Source organism: Oncorhynchus kisutch, linkage group LG24 (assembly GCF_002021735.2).
Source record: "Oncorhynchus kisutch isolate 150728-3 linkage group LG24, Okis_V2, whole genome shotgun sequence".
Lineage (NCBI taxonomy): Eukaryota > Metazoa > Chordata > Actinopteri > Salmoniformes > Salmonidae > Oncorhynchus > Oncorhynchus kisutch.
In genome coordinates, this window is record NC_034197.2 from 21,966,155 (window position 1) to 21,976,307 (window position 10,153).

General features: G+C 42.5%; 1 protein-coding gene across 1 annotated transcript; it reads right to left on the bottom strand.

The window, feature by feature from the left end:
- Positions 1–337: 337 nt before the first annotated feature.
- Positions 338–10,025, bottom strand: LOC109869210 (short-chain dehydrogenase/reductase 3-like). The gene is made up of 6 exons (XM_020459184.2): positions 9,492–10,025; positions 7,502–7,648; positions 6,936–7,055; positions 2,611–2,849; positions 2,039–2,164; positions 338–1,810 (listed from the first exon to the last, which is right to left on the bottom strand). The coding sequence occupies exons 1-6, from the start codon at positions 9,684–9,686 to the stop codon at positions 1,726–1,728; spliced, it is 912 nt and encodes a 303-aa protein (XP_020314773.1). The 5' UTR covers positions 9,687–10,025; the 3' UTR covers positions 338–1,725.
- Positions 10,026–10,153: the final 128 nt, after the last annotated feature.

The window sequence follows — 10,153 nt, forward strand, 5'->3', positions numbered from 1 at the left end:
TGCAGATGTTGGCTAAAGCGGATCTGATTGAAACCAGCCCTATATATAAATATATATTTTTTAAATCTCATACACACACGCACACTCTAGATGACTGACAGGGTGCTTTTTTCAATCCACCACCCCTCCATCTTGACACTCGCCCACCATTGTATTTTGGAAGCTATAGAAATGGATTTATTAATGTCTACATTTGTTTTGCCATGTTCATTCTGTTACAGACACCTTAATGCATATGTTTATATTATGTGAGCTAAAACAAACATTTAAAATATTTAAACATTTTTCTTAAAATCAAATAATTAGAAAGTTCTGTTACTGACCCCACTACAACAGGTTATTTTATCCTTGAAACATTTAATTGAAATACTGTGGAATTCCATTCATTTTTATGGAGGGCTGCTCCAACTGGGGAGTGCCAATATGGCCAACTGGTGGCTTCAAAGCCTCCCATTGGGCATTACATAGCATCTGCAATCCAAGGTGTATATACACACACACACACACACACCACATCATTGGTTGGACCATTCCATTCTGAAACATTTCTGGTCTAAAACAGTATGATTGTGCCTCCCTTGCTTTTGTGCACTAAATGTGTCCAAGTGAGTTTGTTTTATCAAAGAATTCCTGAATGGGAGAAAGTTTTGATCAAGATACATCATTGAATGTTCAATATCTACGCCTACTTAAGATGCTAACCATAACCACCGTAACCCTAGATAACCCGAAGTTCAACATAATGTGGGAAAACTGATATTGGACAATAGAGCCCACCAGGCCAGGTATGATTCTCCAGCTGTCTGTGCTCCAGATGGATGACCATACTAAAGAAGATTAAGACAGAGCCGAGAGGGACAGATAAAGAGGGTACCAACAAGTGTGTTCAGTAGGCACAGTATAGGGTCAAATGAATGATGAATCTGAGAAAGTTGATTGTATTGCCTGTGTCCCCCTGAAACCATTTCTATGGGTCTTCAAATGGAAGGAACTTCTCCGGTATACTTTCCTATGGAGCAGAGAGTGTTATGACAACCCTTACAAAACGAACAATGAGCTCACAATTGGCAGGGCTGCAGCACAGGAATGTTGACCATGAGAAGGCTGGAGTCTTTAGCAGACAATAAAAATAAAAAACTCAAGACTGGATCTGCGCAAACACAAGACAGCATATTCACAATACTGTCAAGTGGTAAATCCCCCAAAATATGACTATTGAATACAGATTTAACACCAGTTTTTTCTTTTTTGGGGGTGAAATGCAACTACCAGATGTTACTCATTTGTTAACATACAGAGTACAATCCATTCAACCTAATCTCTGCATTTTCAAATTAGTAATGGTATCATTAGTAAGACAGATGGGAAGTTAACCACAGTGGTAAGGCTTGATCAGTTCTGAATACCAGTCCATCTGGTGCTTAGGCCATGATCCCAAACTGAAAGGCTTTGGAGGAAACACCAACCAACTCCAAGCAGCATAGAAATCAGTTTGGGGCCACCCAATCTGCCAACCCAAACACCACTATTCAATTCAAGATTCCACAGCAAATCTCTTCTTGCACCATCAGGGCACTGTGACCCCAAGTACCCATAGTTCCTAAGGCCTCTGTTGTCTTGGAGATACTTCCACTCATTTGATAGGAAGCTGTTGTGCGGTTCTTAGTGCCAAGCCACAATGTTCGTGCTTCTGATGCCCACTACTCGTGTGTAGCCTCTCCGTTCTTATGTACGTCCCTTGAAGGTGTCCATGCAGGTGTAGCACCCTGAGAAACGCTGGATCTCCTCCAGAGCTGCCTGAGGCAGGAAGCTGTTGGAGATGGGAATGGAGCATGTTAGTGTAACAGAGGTACTTAAGTGAACTTAAATAATTAACATTGTCTGAGACCTGAAGACTTGCGTTAGCACCCTAGACTAATCCCTACGGCTTTAGCTCAGAGGACTAACAGTTTCCGGCGCTCAGAAAACCTGTTGTTACAGCTTCATTAATCTAACCCAGTACACTACTTTGGTGTCATGACAGATTGGGTCCCCCTACCTCTTGAGAATAACGAGAGCATGCATGGTCCAAGGTAAGTAGATGAACGGAGTGTTGGTCCGGACTGCGTCCACCGTCCGCTGGGCCACCAGCTCAGGATTTAGCGGGGGGAAGAGCTGAGGGAACCTGGGGGATGAACACAACACTTCACCGTCACTCTTTTTTCGGCAGCAGGTAGCCTAGTGGTTAGAGAGTTGGGCCAGTAACCGAAAGGTTCTGCCCCTGAACAAGGCAGTTAACCCACCGTTCCCCGGTAGGCCATCATTAACTGACTTGTCTCATTAAATAAAGGTTAAATTAAAAATATATATATTTAGCCATGCAAGACATGTGAAATGTGTCATGAATTTATCCCAAAATGGATGAATCAACAATACTGAACTTATTCCTCCAGCCATTGGTGTGTGAATGGGATTGGTTATTCCATCTATGGTTTTCTTAAGGAACCTCTATCTGAGCCCATGTGTCATTTCTGTGTGCTGACTCACTATACACTGGTTGACCCATAGCAAAACTAGAGTGCCATGTATAGTAGGCCCAATGTATGGGAGGCCCATGGTGGTCCGACTTACCTGACTCTCATGCCCTGGAACATGTCAGTGTTGGTGTGGAAGGGGAGCACGGTGGTGCAGCCCACCCCAGGGCAGTCCAGCAGGCCCAGGGTCAGGCTCTCCATGAACGCCAGGGACGAGGCCTTGGAGGTGCAATAATCTATGGCCCCCGGGATGGAGGACAGGGACAGGATGGAGTTGATACACACCACATGGCCATGGCAAAGCTCTAGCATGCGGGGTAGGAAGGCTTTGGTGGTCTAAAGAAAGAGACTACAATTAAATAAGGAAATAATCTCAGCAAAAAAAATAATCTCTCCTGTGTGCTACCTATATCCCCCCACTAGAATCCCCATACTTTAATGAAGACAGCTTCTCTATCCTAGAAGGGGAGATCAATCATTTCCAGATCCAGGGACATGTACTAGTCTGTGGTGACCCAAAATGCCAGAACTGGACAAGAACCTGACATCAAGACACAGGGGGGAGGGGTGGGGGGACACCTACTTGAAGATGACAGCATTCCTGCCCCAATATGCCACCTCTACGACAAAACCACCAACAAAAACGGGTCACAACTCCTTCAGCTCTGTCACATGCTGGGTAGGTATAGTCAATAGTAGGCTTTGAGGGGATTCCTATGGTAGGTACACCTATAGCTAATTTCTTGGAAGCAGTACAGTAGACTACTTTATCACAAACCTCAACCCAGAGTCTCAGTCAGCCCACTGACATCCCTATCAGATCACAGCAGAATCACAGTCTACATGAACAGAGCAATACTCAATGATTGAGGCATCAAAGCAAACAACTTGCATACTATAGATGGGAGGGTAGTGCAGAAACCTAACAAAAAACAATTAGCCAAAAACCAATTCAATCCCTTTACGACAACATCCTGGACAAAACATGTCACTATGGTGAAACAATACAGAAATACACTAAGAAAAAGAAAGAACAGCATGTCAGACATCAGCTCAATGTAATTGAAGAATCAATAGAATCTAACCACTTCTGGGAAAATTGGAACACACTATACAAACATGAAGAGCTATCTACCCAAAATGGAGATGTACAGATAAACCACTTCTCCAAACTTCTTGGCCCTATAATAACATTAAAAACATATACATGATCAATTAAACAATCTTAGAGTCAGCTTTTAAAGACAACCAGAACCCACTGGATTCTCCAATTACATTGAATGAACTACTAAACCCTTCAACCCAAAAAGGCCTGTGATGTTGATGGGATCCTAAATGAAATGATCAAATATACAGACCACAAATTCCAATTGACTATACTTAAACTCTTCAACAACAACATCCTTAGCTCAGGCATCTTGCCCATTACTTGGAACCAAGGACTGATCACCCCATATCCACAAAAGTGGAGACAAATTCAACCCCAATAACTAATGGGATATGATTTAACAGAAACCTTGGGAAAGGTTTTAAAATCCATGTACACAAACAAGTCTGCTGTTAAAATTGGCAGAAACAGATTTGCGCCTTCAGGGGGGGGGTACTCCCGCGTGGTAAGACAGGGATGCAGCTTGAGCCCCACCATCTTCAAAGTTTATAGCAACATATCGGTGAGGGATATAGAACAGTCTGAAGCACCCGGCCTCACCCTACTTGATTCTGAAGTCAAATGTTTACTGTTTGGTTGGTGCTTCTGTCCCCAACCAAGGATGGCAGCAACTAGATCTTCACAGAGTCTGCCAGACCTTGGCCCTGACAGTTAATCTCAGTACGACAAAAATAATGGCGTTCCAAACTATTTCCAGTTGCCAGGACCACAAATTCTACCTCGACACTGTTGTCCTAAAGCATATGACAATACATACCTCGGCCTAAACACCACAGGTAACTTCCACAAAGCTGTGAACGATCTGAGAGACAAGGCAAGAAGGGCCTTCTATGCCATCAAAAGGAACATAAAATTCAGCATCCCAATTAGAATCTGGCTAAAAATGCTTGAATCAGTTATAGAACCCATTGCCCTCTATGGATGTGAGGTCAACTCACCAACCAATAATTCACAAAATAGGACAAACACCAAATTGAGAGTGCATGAACAATTCAGCAAAAACATCAGTGTACAACATACAGTAAAACACCAATAATAATAAATGCTGAGCACAATTAGGTCAATTCACGCCAAGTATCAAAATTCAGAAAAAGCAATCGAATTTTACAACCACCTAGATGGAAGTGATTCTCAAACCTTCCATAACAAAGCCCTCACCTACAGAGAGATTAACCTGGAGGAGAGTGCACTCTGTCAGCTTGTCCTGGGACTCTGTTCAAACGCAAAACACCTACAGAGAGATTAACCTGGAGGAGAGTGCACTCTGTCAGCTTGTCCTGGGACTCTGTTCAAACACAAAACACCTACAGAGAGATTAACCTGGAGGAGAGTGCACTCTGTCAGCTTGTCCTGGGACTCTGTTCAAACGCAAAACACCTACAGAGAGATTAACCTGGAGGAGAGTGCACTCTGTCAGCTTGTCCTGGGACTCTGTTCAAACACAAAACACCTACAGAGAGATTAACCTGGAGGAGAGTGCACTCTGTCAGCTTGTCCTGGGACTCTGTTCAAACACAAAACACCTACAGAGAGATTAACCTGGAGGAGAGTGCACTCTGTCAGCTTGTCCTGGGACTCTGTTCAAACACAAAACACCTACAGAGAGATTAACCTGGAGGAGAGTGCACTCTGTCAGCTTGTCCTGGGACTCTGTTCAAACGCAAAACACCTACAGAGAGATTAACCTGGAGGAGAGTGCACTCTGTCAGCTTGTCCTGGGACTCTGTTCAAACACAAAACACCTACAGAGAGATTAACCTGGAGGAGAGTGCACTCTGTCAGCTTGTCCTGGGACTCTGTTCAAACACAAAACACCTACAGAGAGATTAACCTGGAGGAGAGTGCACTCTGTCAGCTTGTCCTGGGACTCTGTTCAAACACAAAACACCTACAGAGAGATTAACCTGGAGGAGAGTGCACTCTGTCAGCTTGTCCTGGGACTCTGTTCAAACACAAAACACCTACAGAGAGATTAACCTGGAGGAGAGTGCACTCTGTCAGCTTGTCCTGGGACTCTGTTCAAACACAAAACACCTACAGAGAGATTAACCTGGAGGAGAGTGCACTCTGTCAGCTTGTCCTGGGACTCTGTTCAAACACAAAACAGACCCAACCAAATCCTGAGAAAAGACTTGACACACAGGAAAGAACAAAACAAAAACAAGCAAACTGGAATGTTGTTTGGCCCTAAAACGAGAATATACAGTAGCAGAATACCTGACCACTGACTGAACCAAAATGAAAACCTTTGACTATGTACAGACTCTGAGCATGGTCTTGCTATCAGAAAAAGGCCACCATGGCCTGTCTTCGAGAGCCAGGTCTGCCTATGTGCCCACAAAAATTAGGCGGAAATTGAGCTGCACTTTCTTACGTCCTGCCAAATGTATGACTATAGTAGAGACACATATTTCCCTCAGATTACAAAAACCCACAAAGAATTTGAAAGCAAATCCGATCTTGATAAAATCCCATATATTTTAGGTGAAATACCACAGTGCCACCAAAGCAGCAAGATGTGTGACCTGTTGCCACAGAAAAAAAGACAACCAGTGGAGCACAAACACCATTGTAAATACAACCCATATTTATCTGTTTATTTTCCCTTTCATACTTCATCTATTTGTACATTGTTACAACTGTACATAGCCAATAATAACAATTGAAATGTCTATATTCTTTTAAAACTTTTTTGAGTAATGTTTACTGTTAATTTCTTATTGCCAAAGCACGTGAAATTGACAATGTAAACATATGATTCCCATGGCAATAACGCCGATTGAATTGGAGAGAGCGAGAGAAACGTGACAGTCTGCACATTGTTCTGCTCCACTCACTACTATTCCCTAGCTGTTCCTTCACTCTTCTCTCATACTAGGTTCCCTCCCTACTTCCTGGAATTGGCAACCTTAACAGAAGGGTTGCAGCACTCAGAGAGAAGGGGAACCAAACCTGTTCCACATTCCATCTGTGTAGATCAGAGGACAAACACCAATATCATGTAAGATCCTTTTATTAAGAGTGTCAACCAGCACTCTGTTGCCAGCATTTTACCTCAGGTCCAATGATTCAGTACTTAGAGTAAAGTATAGTTTCTCCCCTTCACATGTGGGATCAATACATATTGAAAGATGACCCTAATATTTCCAATACTGAGCCTCGGAACTGAAACAAATCTAAATTCAGACAAGCTTCAAAACATAATGCCATAATGAATGAGCACTTTTCTGCATACTTATCTTTTTAACACTCACCCAGAACTGGCCCAGCGTGTTGATGTGTTGAGTCTTCATCAGAGCATCATCGTCACTGGCCATCAGACTCTTCCCATGAACCACTGCGGCGTTATTCACTAGAATGGTGACATCGCCCACCTAAGATACAAAAATAAACAGATTTAGTTGTAAAAACCCAAATCTTGTTTTATGCCAGAAGCAAGCATTTCACTGTTCGTCTACAACGGCTGTTTACGAAGCATTTCACAAATAATATTTATCACTTTGTTTCCCTTCGTATAATTGAAAGGCTGATAAGTGAGCGATAATTACATCATGGTAATCCTTGTCTTATTATAAGACTTGAGTTAAACTCAGTGGTGTAGGAGGGTATACACAGGTATAGACCCACGTATTTCAGTGTTTATTGCGCATACTCACTTCATACTGTGTATCCCTGTGAAACACTGGAAGATTCCAAAGGCAACCTTTTTGAAAGACTGGTTGGATGTGTAAGACAATTTATTACTGTCAGGTGTTTGTTATCTACTGTAAATGACTTTGGAACTAGGTCATTAATTTGGGTGCAGCTCTCTCTACTGTACCTTCTCTCGGATCACCTTGGCCTGCTTGTACACCTCCTCCCGATTGGCCACGTCACACAGGAAGTAATGGCACTCGGCTCCGGTGGTGAGAGAGATCTCCTCGCAGGTCTCCATCAGACACCTCTCAGTGCGGCCCCACAGGATCAACTGACAACAGGCAGAGCGGTCAAAAAGGGCAGTCCATTGACATGAGAATGCATATTTGGATTTGTGTTATCTTGTAGGAATCACAAATAAACATAGGCTTTCTGGGTGGTAAGAGGAAGGTTGTTTTTAATTTAATGGTTATATATATGGGTTGTAGATTAATATTCTAAAAATAATTTTGTCAAACCAAAATGTATCATTTTATGTTTCAAATTGCATTGGTAAAATGTTGCATGCATTCTTAAACCAGTGCTCAGGTAGCTTACAGTAGATTCAAACTATACTCTACGTTAACATCTTTGCCATCTGTTTGAGATTGCTGTGCGTTGCAGAGTTCTATATGATTAATTGCTAATTGAGGAGGCATTAGCTAGAGGTTGCGCAACCACAGACAAGTTATTTGATGTGCAGTTGAGGGAAATCCAATGATTTAGGGCTCTGAACTTTAGTGTTTGAAATTTGAAGGCAACGTTCACACTTTAGCGGAGACTATTTACGGTCAATTCTGCATGTCAGCTCAATCTAAAAGTATCATGAGTCTAGCGCTTCAGCTTTATGGATTGAGTAGAGCCCTAATTAATCAAATGTTGACCGGCGATAGCCAACATGCGCATAGCTGATGTGTCTGAGCTGTAAACATGGTTGGTGCCATCAAATCATTGAGCAGCTGCTCTTGATCATTGTCATGAAGCCACACTTGTCCCACTCGCGTTAGAAATTCAGAATGAGAAAATGTAGGCTATATAGAAATAATGCTCAAATTGAAAATCATTACATACAAATAATGATTTCTATCAGCCTAATCAAGGTGTAAATTATGTCGCACATTCCAGTGTTTGAACTTGTAAACAAGGCTGCATGGAATTTCTCTTAATGCGACGCCGTGCAGCCAACGACAAGGTCCGCTTTAGGTATAAAGTCATGAGCCGCTTGGGGATTTGACTGCTCTAATGCAGTTCTACCTCCGACACCGCCAAAACAACTGCTATGCGTTTTGTCGGCTAAAGTGGGTCTAATTGAAGAAACTTTAAGATCTAATTTCTTCTCCAGAGGGGTCCCTGTGCACTGATAACCCAGGATGGATGGCTACTGGCCAGACACACACACACACACACCAGATCATTTTACAACAATGACAAATGCTTTGATGATAAAAGGAATATTTTCACCTTACTCTGAACTGTGCGTTCCACTACCCTGTCAGTGAACTTTATTGAACAGTCACTGGGGACCCAGAGGAGCTAGAGTTGAGGTTAAAAAGGCAACATTGTAGTTCCACGGAGCCATCCACCCAACCTGTCATCGCCCCCATTGTAAAGCACAGGGACCGAGGAAACACCTGTGTTTGTGTGCCTTTACAATAAAAGAGGAGGAGAACACTACACATCATACATCACCCAGGTCAGCTAGGGGCTAAGAGAGTCCAGGCTCCTTTCCACTAGTGTAGTAAGTACTGGGGCTTTCCCAATACTTTTCACATGGAAAAGAAAAGAAAAACTGAAGAAAAAAAAAAAAAACACACCGAAGGTGAATATCAAGTTTTTAATCGAACTGAAGTAATACAAAAATACTCGATTCTGAAGTTATGCTAGAATAGAATAAGATATAAATCATAAAACACTTCCAAACAACTGCCCTTTCTTTCCCCCCCAACTTTCAGATTATTCCATTGTTTTTGGAATTCCTGTTAATATTCTATTTATGAAAACCAGGATAACAAAGGTGCTGTGTGAAGCGATGTGAGTCGTCTGTCTGTTAATGCTTTGCCTTTTTGTTATTATTACTGGGCGTTTATCAAGTAGAAAACAGAAATTGGTAATACAAAGCGCAGTAATTAGTTTACCTTTTTTGCTCCATGTTTTGCAAACTCTTTCCCCAAATGCCGACCGATGCCCCGTCCACCGCCGGTGATCAATACCACCTCTCCGCGAAGATCTTTCCGTCTGCTCGGGAGCAACAACCCCAAGCATGCTTTCAATATGCAGAAGATGATGTGGAACGTGAAAAGCACCGCGTTTCCGAAATTGTTTAAATCCATTACGACTTTGTTAGGTATAAAGATGCCTTTTTCTGAGAATAAAATTAGAGTAGCCACATAGACAATCCACACCTTCCCAAAGTGCGTGGCTCATGCCAGATGGATGTCTAAGTGTTCTCCATACCACTACCCCTCTACGACAAAAGTCTTATCAATCCAGTTTTAATATCAGAGGTACGACACACATACGTATTTGTCATAATAGGAACAGTACGAAAATGCAGTGATAATAGCTGACTTGGAGCGCCAATGCCAACACAGTGCGTGCGTCAACCAACAGAACGACTGGATCTCGCGTCTACAACTGCCTATAAGCTCAGACTGTTCTATTCCAGCACTGTCTAACTACCGGTACTATGGCTTTATATAGCCCTTTCATCTTGATTGACAGTTTGAATGTTGGAGATTAGCCAATAGCCCCTCCGACTTGACAGTGCGTGAGCTGCTATGGCGCATTTCCTTCTTCC

Coding starts and splice junctions, on each gene's coding strand:
- LOC109869210 (XM_020459184.2), bottom strand. CDS start 9,686: ATGGATTTAAACAATTTCGGAAACGCGGTGCTTTTCACGTTCCACATC. Junction 2,165..2,610: donor TTCCAGGGCATGAGAGTCAG/GTAAGTCGGACC, acceptor TTCATCCCCCAG/GTTCCCTCAGCTCTTCCCCC. Junction 1,811..2,038: donor GCTCTCGTTATTCTCAAGAG/GTAGGGGGACCC, acceptor CATCTCCAACAG/CTTCCTGCCTCAGGCAGCTC.